Below are 12,800 nucleotides of genomic sequence, written 5' to 3'. Positions count from 1 at the left end.
TAATGTTTGCCAAGCTAATTTAACCATATAGAGTAGAGAGAAGTTTAAATAGCGTGGGAGGCAAATACAGGAGATGATGAGTCAATTGGGTAATCTTCAACTGGACTGGAGCGGGAATTTCTAGGAAATTAAAGCTCTATCTAAAAAAGTGGATCAATTGTGCAGTCAGGAGGAGAAATACTAGCAGCAAATATCGATAGTTCAATGGTTAAACAAAGGGGATGCCAATACAAAATTCTTCCACCAAACAACCTTGCAAAGAAGAAGGAGGAACAATGTTATCTCGTTAAAAAATAGTAATGAAGAATGGGTTGAGAATCCTAGACAGGTTCGGCGGTTGTTTGACAAGCCTTTCATAGACATGTTCACTTCATCGGGGCAGCGGGAATGGAGGGATATATTAGATTGTATCACCCCAAAAGTCACAGAAGCAATGAATGCATCTCTTTCGGGTTCAATCTCGATTAATAAGGTCAAGAACGCTGCCCTGTAGATGGGAGGTCTTAAAGCTCCCGGACATGATGGCTTTTCTGGGCTTTTCTACTAGGCTTATTGGGACATTATTGCTGCAGATGTGAGTGAAATAATTGGAGAGATGATGAACGGGTCTCAGAATCCTAGACGGATCAATGCTACTCACTTGGCATTGATTCCGAAAGTTCATAAACCTGAATCCGTATCTTAGTTTCATCCCATCAATTTATGTAACTACTTTTATAAGGTGCTCTCCAATGTCTTGGCTAACCGTCTCAAGCTGATTCTCCCGGATTTGATTTCTACAACCCAGAATGCGTTTGTGTCGAGTAGGCAAATTCAAGATAATATTGGCATTGCGCATGAGCTTTTTCACTTCTTCAAAACGAGAAGTGTGAAACGCAAGTTTGAGTTGGGAATCAAATTGGATATGCATAAGGCCTACGATAGGGTAAAATGGGACTTCTTATTGGTGGTGATGGAGAAGATGGGCTTTGATACTAAATGGAAAAGTATAATATTGGGCTTCATTTCTTCGGTAAATTTCGCCATCCTTCTAAATGGATAACCAGGACCCAAATTTGTGCCATTATGGGGGCTGCGACAAGGTGACCTTTATCCCCTTACCTATTCCTAATAGTCAGTAAAGTACTTTCACTTCGAATCCAACAGGCCAGTGACTGTGAATAGATTAAAGGAGTTCAAAACCCCATGGGTCTATCTATATCGCACACCTTATTTGCATATGATTCACTCATTTTTCTTAAGGCGGAGAAGGTGAATTACCGACATTTGATTCAATTGATCCATGATTATTGCTCGGCTTCTGGACAACAAGTCAATAAATCGAAGTTGAGTGTTTTCTTCGTATCTAATGTGCTTGAATCATTATCACAACTGTTGGCGGGCACTTTCGGTATGGTAAGGGTCGGGGACCCGGGTGTATATTTGGGTGTACCCCTATCTGGGGACACTCGAAGAAAAGTGGGCTTGCATATGTCAAAGGAAGGTTATTGGGTAAGCTTCAAGAGTGGAAGAAATCTTCTCTTTCACAAGCAGGGTGTGAGGTCCTCATTAAGGCGGTGGCGCAAGCAATTCCAGCATACCTAATGAATATATTCAAGTTTCCCACGACGTTCTGTAATGAATTGGATGCCTTGATTTTGAAATTTTGGTGAGGGCAAAAAGATGGGGAAAATCAGATTCATTAGGTTTCGAGAGAGAAGATGGGTCGTTCGAAAGAGGAGGGAAGGTTAGGCCTAAGGAGCTTTGAAAAGTTTAACGACGCCCTTCTGGTGAAACAGTGTTGGCGATTGATTATAGAGCCTAATTCCTTGTGGGCGTCGGTGTTTACAGCCCGATATTTCCCTAATTGTTCTTTACTTGATGCGAAACGGGGTGAGAAAACCTTATGGGCTTGGTCAAGCCTGTTAGTTGGAAGAGACATGTTGCGGGAGGGCGCACACTAGCAGGTAATGAATGGTACTGATGTTAGAGTCTGGGTTGGCAGATTTATCCCTTCCATTCCTTCTTCTTTAGGCACGCTGCAGGTCTCACGAAATTTAATGGTTGATTCGCGTATTTTCCCAGTTAATGGGGCTTGGGACATTGAATTCCTGAAACCATTCGTTGCAGAAGCGGAGTATGATGCTATCCTGGAGACTCACATCGGTGACCCAGAGTTGAGGGACATGCTGGTGTGGCCTTTTGTGAATAAGGGGTGTTATTCGGTTAAATGCATATATTACTAGGCACTGGCTCGAAACTAGCTATCTCGAAGCCTTAACAATCACACGGTGGCCTCCATTCCTCGAGACTTATGGAAGTGTGTGTGGAGTCTGTAGGTACCACCGAAGATTCGGTGTTTTATGTGCTAGACCCTTCATGAGGTTCTCGCAACAATGGCCAATTTATACATAAGACGATCTACTCCATCACCCATATGCCCTTTTGTAATCTTCATGAGGAATCAATCGAACACATTTTTCTATAATGCCCGTGGGTGGAAGTGATTTGGTTTGGGGGAAATTTGAACATAAGGATAAACAGGATGAACATTACCACGTGGGCAAACTGGTTGATGGAAATCTTTACTTCTACCAATGGTTCGAAGGATGAGAAATGTACTCTATTATCATATATTGCTTTTACATGTTGTCATATATGGATAGCAAGGTGCAACTTCCTGTTCAACCAACAACAAATCTACCTAAGATAGGTAATTGTTGTTATCTCCCTCTCAATTAATGCTTTCAAGGAGGCTACTTCACTTCAAGGCTCAAGGCCAGTGCCCACCACTCAGAACTCGGAGAATTTTATCCGTTGGACTCCTTCGTGCCAGGGCTTTGTGAAAATTAATGTAGATGCAAGTTGGAAGGCAGGTGGGGGACTGGGTTTTGAGGGAGTGGTGGTGAGGGATGGCGAATGGAGGTTCTTGGCTACTTGCAGATATGGAGTGAAGGCGACAAGTGTAGCAATGGCGGAGGCTATGTCTATCATGCATGGATGTAACCTGGGGATCAGTAGGGGCTGGAATTCTGTAATCATCGAGTCCGACTCCTCGGAATCCATTTTTTACCTTAAGGACAGGGCAAATATGGGCAGTTGCGAATCTTTTCCCATTCTTGTGAAGTGCTACAGGATGGGGGTGGCTTTTCAAAAGTGCTGCTAGTCTAAGGTTCCAAGACTAGCCAGCGCGGCTGCGGACCTTTTGGCGTCACAGCGTTGTAGAGAGGTATGTGATGTTATTTGGGTCAATAGACCGCCATCTTCCTTTGTGCATGTTTTGTGTAATGACAGCCTGCCCCCCCCCCCAACCCAAAAATGAATATGGTTGTGTAAGGATGGACACTTTTAGCATTAGATGCGGCGTCGTGGTTTCCTGTACCTCCTTGCACCACTCTTTCCTAGTAGATTGTGTTGGTTGTTTGCCTCGGGGTAGGCCTTCCATAAAACTTTGGCATCTTTGCCCGGTTAATGTTATGTCCCATTCACTAAAAAAAAAAAGAAAACAAAGGAAAAGGATTTGGCGAGGATCATTTTCCTGGGAATCCCGTGATCGTGACCATTCATCGTATATCATGCGGTTAGTTTTCGTTAGATACTATTTATATTTAATTTTGAATTTTGAATTTTAAATAATTTATGATCGCACGATATATGATGAATGATCACGATCCCTGGAATCTCCATAAAAAGGATTCGGCGAGAATCCTTTTCCCAAAACAAAAGTAAGCAAACTAAATTAAGGAAGACTGTAGCTGCCAAGTCTCCCTAAATCAATATTAATTTTCCTTAATTTGATCAAAGTGATTAAGTAAAGCGAAGGGAACCGTGACCGACAATCAGAACTCAAAGTCGAACCACCCAATCCCAAACAGGCAAAATCTTTTTGAGCCAGACCAGACCAAACCAGAATCACCAGACCAGCGGAGAGCAGGCATCAAAAGTAATTAAGGTTGTCTCTGTCCTAATTAACAAATTAAACTGAACCAGACCGGACAATTGACCTCTTTAGTCCGTTGGATCCTTTTATCGGCAATCTACTTTAATTGGTCTATTTTTTCTTCAGAAGTAATCATGTCAAGTTCTGCTTTTGCCATCATTTGATCATAGCAATTTTAATTTGATACGAAATGTAATTAAACAGTGAAAGTGTTTTTGTCCGCGAGGAATATTTGTTTTGAGTTTTTAGAAGCAAAAGCAAGTACTTTTCGCATTATTTGACCAAATAATTATAGACCATTAAACCAAATTGTAATCTATTTTATTAAGAGAATCTTTCTTGTCAAATTTTTATCATTTTTTTCAATTTTGCCCTCACTTTTGATACACAATACTTATATAAGGAAGGCAAAATAGTAATTTCGTATCTTTTGAGAAAATGACAATTATATTCCCATTTTTCTCATTTTACCCTCACTTTTGATACACAATAGTTACATAAAAAGGGCAAAATGGTAATCATGTAATGAGAACCCTCGTTATCAACTTGTTGCCACTTTTTTCAATTTTGCCCTCACTTTTGATACACAATACTTACATAAGGAGAGCAAAATAGTAATTTTGTATATTTTAAGAAAATGACAATCATCCCCATTTTTCCTATTTTACCCTCACTTTTGATACACAATATTTACATAAAGAGGTAAAATGGTAATTATGTAATATTAAGAAAAATATGCCCTTATTAAAAGATCACATCATCATTGTCTCATACTCTTTTTAAAAATGTTAAAAACTAATCACACTCTTTAATCAAAAACAAAAATGAAAATGAAATTGTTCACACACAAAGTGTGTGCTCATCTTCTAATTACTTATAACAAAATCTTCCAACGTTAGTAAATTACCATGATATTATTAGATCCTCTATTTAATTATGCGTATTGTATTAAATATACACAAAACTAGTTCTTGGTGTGTAAGTAGAAAACCATCGCGTAAATGTTATTAATTCAAGTGTTATAATATTGTTGAGTGATAGAGTTTATATCTTAAGCTCTAATTTTGTAAATCTGCAAGTATTGTTCATTAGTAGATTGATTTCACTCAATGCCAGTGGGACAAGCCCACTGAGAAGTTACACCTGACTCAAATGAAGAGAAAAACTTATATTAAATGAGTACACTGTCATTTTATCGTTCGAAACCTATCATTCATCGTCATTTTGCAAATTAAAACGTGTAGCAATATGTGATAAGTTCAAACAATAAAAAAAATTAATATGCACACATTTCATGCAAGTCTCTCTCCCAAATTAAAACAACAGCACCCCCATTTGAATCACCAAATTCCCACGTGAAATGCAATCAAAATCTGCACAATAAAAAAACTAGGTATTTGGAGGACTTATGGGCAAAAAGGAGGAGAATATATTGGGAGGGAATTGACTATTGAGTGCCAATCCACATACTGTCACACGCTTGCTTATCTCGGACGGAGAAACTTTTGATTACAAAATACCACAAGTCAAAGTCATCATGAGAGAAGCAAGATCCGAATACAAGAAAATATACTCTTTGTCCGTTTGTCCCCATGCTACACTCTAACATATACAGTATATAGAAACGATAAAGATATTTTCCGAAAGTAAAACTCCTTCTGAATTATCTGTTATTGTGTAGCTTTAACGTTAATTCTTATACCAATATTATAAAATATTATGTAAAAAACATGAAAAACAGAGTTCATAAGAGTTTCATTTTAAAAAATCTCCTTAATATTTCTCATACTATGTGTACATGCAACAAGCTTCTTATATTACTATATGTTTTCCAAATTCTAATTATGTAGTCACTATCATCCTTGATTAGCATTTTGATTAATTGAGGAAAATTTAATTTCAGTCATAATTATGTTTTCTTAATTAATAATATAATTATATATATTAAATTTATCTAAACTATGGATAAGGAGAATCGACTTTAGTTGTTGAGAAAAAAAAAATAGCATACTACTTTAATCAACTAGATTATAATTAATACAACAATTTATATAAATAGAAATTGTAATTAACAACGGTTACACCCTTAACTAATATTTTCTTGCTATTTAATTAACGAATTCCACGTTTAAAAGATTAAAGATTTAAGTAGTGTATTTCTTCAAATTCTTTACGGAGACATTGAATTTGTGGGACGATATAGATCATGATATGGTCGCACATCCACGTCCACCTCATGGGCGTGAAATTTGTTGAAGGAGATGGGATTACTTGCAGAAGAGGGGACCTCTTTCGGGGACAAATTCTGATATACTTTCTTTCACTAGGGAGTAGGGATCCTCTCCCTACGTACTTAGCTAGACTCATTGACTCGTTGAAAACAATATCACCATTGCCACTTGATTGAGTGGAGGACATTGATCTGTTCCATATTCTTCACCTTGAAGCAATATTTGACATACAACTCAATCGACTCAATGGCTAGTCACACTCTTAAGATAGATTGTTGGACCATCGAACACGAGGGCTTGAACCAGGAAGTGAAATTATCTCAAAAGTGGGATTTTTATGGATTTTTCGTTACATCATGTTTTTAGCACAATTTTTATAACATAGACACAAAAATTGACATTCAGTTATGAAGTGACATAGAATCCTAGAGAATTCCACTTCGAAAGAGTTCCCTTAGCATTTCACAAACTAGCAATGCATGATTTGGATGCATGCTCTGTAACCTAAAGATGTCCTCATTAAAAAAAAAAAAAAAATTAAGAATATCCTATTTCAGTTAGTTGTGGTTTAAGGAAGAGGATCCTCTCCTGAGCTCAAGATAGGGATCCTCCTAACCAGCCCATCTGAGCCGTTCAAATCTAATCAAACGGCTCCAAATAGGGGAACCCTTTAAAAATTATAATAATTGCAATCGTTGGATTAAATTTGAACGGTCCAGATGGACTGGTCAGGAGGATCCCCATCCTAAACTTAGGAGAGGATCCTCTTCCGTGGTTTAACAATTCAATTCTATAGATTTTTTTTTTCAAGATTATTCATTATGATAAAAACGGTTAAATCTATATACTTGTTTCACCATTTGATTACCTACATTTTTGTTTCAGCTTTATACCGAAATATTACGATAGTCTTAAACAATTACTAGCGTAAAATGTGTGAGAAATTTTTTTATTTTTGTTTTTGAAATAGAAGGAGAGAGGAAGAGAGTGATAGAGAATGTGAGAGTGGGAAGTTTTTTTTTTTTTTTTAATTAGATATATGTTATGATTACATGTAGATGAAACTTTGAAAAAAAAACAGCAAAATTTGGTTGTGTGAAATTACATTTTTACCTCATATTTCTTATTCATGTTATGTTTTAATTAGAAAGTTAAACTGGTAATTTTATAGGATTTTGATTAACAATAAGTGTTTTATTAATTATAAACAATTATAAATATTTACGACCTTAACTATATATACGGTTACAATCGTTAAATTGCATTATAAGCTATAATGCTATGATCAATGAGCGCACTTTTTATAAAATAAGGACATCCGTACCCTAGAAAACATGTGGTTAGGTACATAATTTGGGTGCATGCATGCATGCATTCATGGGACTACTAATTAATCTGCAGGTGAAGCATTAACCGACAACGAAGTGTTGCTTTTACTGGAATGTGGGTGGCACCACCGCCAACCACCACCATAGGTGGTAATGTCTCAATAGCTTCGTGCGGGTGGTTCGGTCCAGGGTCACGTGGGTTTGCCGGTAGCCACGTGAAACCCCCCGCCACATATGTGGTCTTCCTTCAATGTTTCTTCCGCCATGACAGAGAGTGAGACTGTGACTCGACTTCACGAGGCAATTTTTCTACGCTGGTTTGTTGGAACTTTGTTTGCCATATATTTGCCCACAAAAAGGACCATTCATGAATAATATTAATTTTTATTCTACTCTTAACATATATTAATCCCCCGACTAGGCCAGGCAAAATCATGCGCGACCTGGAAATCCAACACAAATGACACGAAAATTTAGATTTCGATTTAATTTATTCATGAGTCGAGTCGTTATCGGATTATCTGTTAAAAATTTATTAAAGAGTTAGGTTGTTATTAGATCATCCGTTAAGAACTCAATTAGATATATATTGTTTGTCAGATAAAAACATTAGGCATGACAATTTCTAACGTGACTCATTAATACAACATGAAAGGATACGACCTCTTAATGAGTCGGATCGTTATCTGGTCGTATTAAGAACTCGTTGAGATAACAAGTTTGACACGATATTACATGTTAAAATAACATATATGACATAAAAACAACACGAATATGACAAACACTACCCATTTAACATGCCTACCCCAAACATAAACAAAACAAAGCACATCGGGAACATGTGTTTTGTCAATTTTATGTACCAACATTTATATTATTTTATTGTTTGGTTTTGCATGGCAAATGGCACACTCCTCATCACTCGTTATAAATTACAATATATTGACCAAAAAATAGAGTGATTACGTTAAAGTTTACCCAAAGACACGTCTCCTTTATGCAATTAATTCCAGGAAGAAGCTGTCCGAATCCAATTGCATAACATGATCTTGAGGCTTCAACTCATTCATCAATCATCATACTTGACGTTATCTGTTCCACGAAAGTCACAAATATCTTATAAACATAAGGTAGAATATAATACATTGTGATTATAACATTTGAAAGGTATATTTTACTGATCTTCTCTGGGACTTTCTCGATCTACTATTTTTTACTCTTCTCATCATAAAATAACCACCAACTTTGGAGTTCATCTTTTAAAGGTTTAATTACGCAAAAAATCAATTAAATTATAATCAATTTATTGTTTGTTGTTGTCAATATTTTAGTTTAACTGAATAACATGATGTGTCTATTTTTTAAAACTGTCGATGGAAAACAATTTTGGACTTTGTTTATTTTTTACGGAGTTGATCATATAATAAAAAGGGTGGATTTTTTTCTTTTGATAAAGAAAGAGTCCTAAAAGTGCAAGTGAGAAAGTTGTTTGTGCGTGAACACTAAAACCCTATCACTGAACCCACCTAATGCATTAGGTTCGAGTCGTTCAATTATAGAGTAATGCTAGGTCAAATTTAGAAACTTTATAATGTGTCATCAATAAAAAATAAACACGTTAATTATAATTTAAATATTAATTCAACCACTAACAAACAGTCATATGATTATAAAATTTGATCTTTGCCTGAATGGGAAGTAGAGATCTCCGATCTGCTTTATGGGGACCGGCACAGAAAGGCGTACAGAGAGTTACTCGACAGTAATTTCAGCAACACTGGCCAGAACATCGTTATCCAAAAGTTTTCCAACTTCACGGGTGCGACTGATCGTTTTTCGTTTGAACTCCGTATTTGTTGACGTGTGTAAAAGACGTGGTCTTGATGCGCGTGAGGAAGTGTATTGAATAGGTGTTGGGGTTCAGAAAGCAATGACAGGCAAGTGGGTCGGCTAAAAGGGTAGCATGGATTCGGACAATCTTAGCCAATGTTCCCAGCACTCCTTGTCCCATCCCCTCTCTTCACCGCCTTCTTGTCCCCCCCTCCCTCCTTAAATCCGTCACTCCCTCCATATATTAAAGCAAGAAGCCCAGATCCCTTAAACCCCAAACTCTCTCTCTCTCTCTCTCACCCTCGCTCATAATTTATTGTGTAATCTTTTGTTTGTTCTCGTTGGATTGGATTACCTGATATGGAGCTTCAACTAGGTCTTGCTCTTTCAAGCACTCCTCCTGCTCCTCCGCCAATCAAGGGCTTCGACTTGAACAACTTTGTTGACGAAGCGAGGGTTTGTAGTAGTATTAACGACAAGTACAAGAAACGTAGCTTTGCCCAAGCTTTTGATGATGATGGCGAGCACGACAAGATTGATTCTACTACTAGTGCAACAGCCGTGCCTCGAACGCTGCCTTTGTTTCTTTGGAACAGTGAACCGAACGGCAGCGACGAGGAGGAGGACGACAACAAGCCTAATAAGCGCAAGCACACAAACTCCCGCTTTACCGTTGTTATCGAGTACTAATCTCTCTCTCTCTCTTCAATGCTACTTTCTCTCTCTAATCCAAAGTTTCGATGTTTGCAAATATTACAATAATTTACATGTGTAAGAATTCGATGAATTGTCTTAACCAACTGTCTTGATGCTCATCTGTCTCTTTAGTCCTAGGTTTTGATATTAAAAAAACAAAAATAGTTCATAACCATAAATTAATAATTTGGTCGATGTTATTTGGTTTCGTATAGAAACGATGGAGATGGATTGGTGGGGTGGCCGCCCATTAAGTCATGGAGAAAGGAGATTTGCTTCCACCACCACCACAACAACCGCTGTGGTAGTAATCGAACGGCAGGGAATATCAACGGCTGTGGTGGTGGTGGTAGATCAGGGTCATCGTCAAACTCAAACCAATACTACTACAACTCTACATTCGTGAAGGTGAAGATGGAGGGAGTGGGAATAGCAAGAAAGATTGACTTGAGCCTCCACCAATCTTTCCAAACACTAACAGAGACCTTGATGGACATGTTTGACAAATGTACGTACATGAGAGTGCCACGTGTCCATTTGCATGTCTCCCTTTGAATAAGCATCCTCTCCTAATCCTCTATGTGAGAATCTTAGAAATCTGTGTGTATCGTACCTTTTTATTATATATCGTGCAGTCATAAATTATTTTAAATTTTATTATTTAAAATTGAAAACAAATAGTATTTGATGAAAATTAGCCGCATGATGTACGATGAACAGACATGATCATGGATCTCTGGATTCTCACAAGATGATCCGGATTCCCCTGTCATTGGTTTGAAGTTTTAAAAGCTGACACGTGTGGGATTCTGTGTGAAACAGGTCAGATGGATTCGAACAACTACAAACTCACTTACCAAGACAGAGAGGGCGACTGGCTATTAGCTCAAGATGTTCCTTGGAGGTATAATTATGATTAATCAACTAATTAAACAATATTTATTTAATTATTATACACTGATGAGATTAGTTAACATATAGGGTTTTGTAACTTCTGTTCAATTAGCCTATGACTAATCAAGTTTTAATTTTGATTCTGCAGGAGCTTCATCCGGTCAGTGCAACGCCTCAAATTGGTTAAGAGAAGCGATTAATTAATTTGACTATTTAATTAGTTTGCTCCAGCCAATATTTTAATAGACCCATGCGGCTTTTTGCAGATGAATTTTTGAGTGACTGATATGTAAAATAATATAGAATTGTAAAATATTCAATCTCTTATAAATAAATGTCTTATGTAACTTTTTTTTTTTCCTTATACGAGCAACATGAGAGAGAGAGAGAATTGAATACAGAAAAAAACGTTCTTAACCATTTAAATTACATGAATCATCTAATATCGAACCGTCTCTTCCAGCGAAGTATAAATTGAACCACAGTGAAATCCAATATTAAAATCTTGAGGGCTTGAGTGTACCAACCTGTTGTTGGGCTTAATTGTGAGGCTTTTCCCCATTCGACCACCAAAAAATGTTGGGCTCAAGTCTTCACCCAATGTGATTTTGGCAATGCCCTTTCTTCTTTTGCACTTTTTTTATTTTTTTCATAATAAATGATATTATCTACATTAAAGGGTGAAGGAATGGGTTAAGTATCATAATGGGCTAGTAATAATGTGGTTCAAATTCGTCTTTGACGAGATTTGAGCCTAAGATCTCTCACTTACAACTTACAAGTGAAGAGGACCATCACTAAATCGTATAACTAACATATTTTTAGTCGTTTGTTTGGATAAGTTAAAGGGAAACAATCAAGGAAGGGAAACAATCAAGGAAAGGGAAACAAACAGAGGCTGCTTAAGGTCACATCATTGAAAGGTTTAGCAGGTAATGCTAGCTTTTAGCTATTTATTATTCTGATTTTAGCTTTCTATGTGCACCGGTAACTTGCTAGTAAAGACACACCATTGCAAAGCAATTATTCTGATTTTAAGATTTGCTTTTGTTTATGGTATTTACGTTTGGGTTACGGAAGGTCGTTATTTGGTCATCAATTATATTATTTAGGGGCTGCTTTTTTTCGTTTTGGATAAAGCATCTTTTTTTTGCAAAAATGGAAAAGTAAATAATACCTCAAATGAAATAACAATTTATCTTAAACAGTTCAGAATATTCAATAGTACGGAGAATAAACGGTTAGAGTTGAATTGAGAAAATATTATTTTTACGTACTTGTCAATGTAATAAATATAAAGCCGGACAACTAGGTAGTCTGGAATGTAAAAGAACTGTAAAGGAAGCCCAACTTAGCAAAATTTGTTGTGAAAGTGAAAACTATCACAGCATCCATCAAGATGCATGGGTGGCTAGATAGAAAAGAAAATTTCATTATCCTGGTCTCTGGTACTTAAACACTTACTCGAGCCCTTTTCTCTTCTCATTCTAACACTGCGCATTTTGCATACTTTGACTTATAACCTCTACATTTCTCAATCTTAGTGTTTTGGAAGTTGAGTATAGAGCAAAACAACATATTGTATACTCTTTCTAATGTTTCATCACATGACTGATCGTGTGATAATTTCGAACAAATTTTTATAAGTTATTTACTTTTTTTTCTTTTTCTTTTTCACATCTAGTAAAGCTGTATGCTTTCAGAGCCGACGTGATGAAAAAGATGGAAAAATAATAAATTAACATCATCTTTCGGAAGAGGTGGCAATTTCAATGTGGTTTGATTGTCAAATATTTGGACTAGCCTTAGATTGTCCAATTCTCAAATTAGCGTATGTGACAAAAGAAAGTTCGTGGTCATGTGAGTTTCTTGGTGGAATAATTATAGCTATATAATCCAAAC

General features: G+C 36.8%; 1 protein-coding gene across 2 annotated transcripts; it reads left to right on the top strand.

Annotated features, from left to right (window-relative positions):
• Window positions 1–9,538: 9,538 nt before the first annotated feature.
• On the top strand, window positions 9,539–11,258 carry LOC103953917 (auxin-responsive protein IAA29). 2 transcript variants are annotated; one of them, XR_007251906.1, is made up of 4 exons: window positions 9,539–9,991; window positions 10,220–10,585; window positions 10,827–10,908; window positions 11,047–11,106. XR_007251906.1 is itself a non-coding variant. In XM_009365719.3 (4 exons), exons 1-4 carry the CDS (start codon window positions 9,669–9,671, stop codon window positions 11,096–11,098), a joined length of 750 nt encoding a protein of 249 aa, XP_009363994.1. In that variant the 5' UTR covers window positions 9,545–9,668; the 3' UTR covers window positions 11,099–11,258. The 2 variants fall into 2 exon arrangements, 1 of the variants encoding a protein (XP_009363994.1); XM_009365719.3 differs by having other exon boundaries at window positions 9,545–9,991; window positions 10,220–10,512; window positions 11,047–11,258.
• The last annotated feature ends 1,542 nt before the right edge of the window (window positions 11,259–12,800 follow it).

This window comes from the organism of the source record quoted next, unplaced genomic scaffold (assembly GCF_019419815.1).
Source record: "Pyrus x bretschneideri cultivar Hongxiangsu unplaced genomic scaffold, Pyrus_bretschneideri_v1 Contig44, whole genome shotgun sequence".
Taxonomy (NCBI): Eukaryota; Viridiplantae; Streptophyta; class Magnoliopsida; order Rosales; family Rosaceae; genus Pyrus; species Pyrus x bretschneideri.
The sequence above is the reverse complement of the archived record's forward strand: the minus strand, read 5'-3'. Positions and strand labels throughout refer to the sequence as shown.

Excerpts from the sequence above, each read along its gene's own strand:
- LOC103953917 (XM_009365719.3), top strand. The coding sequence starts at position 9,669 with ATGGAGCTTCAACTAGGTCTTGCTCTTTCAAGCACTCCTCCTGCTCCT. Across the intron at positions 9,992-10,219 it reads CGCTTTACCGTTGTTATCGA|AAACGATGGAGATGGATTGG; the intron begins GTACTAATCTCT and ends GGTTTCGTATAG. Across the intron at positions 10,909-11,046 it reads GCTCAAGATGTTCCTTGGAG|GAGCTTCATCCGGTCAGTGC; the intron begins GTATAATTATGA and ends TTGATTCTGCAG.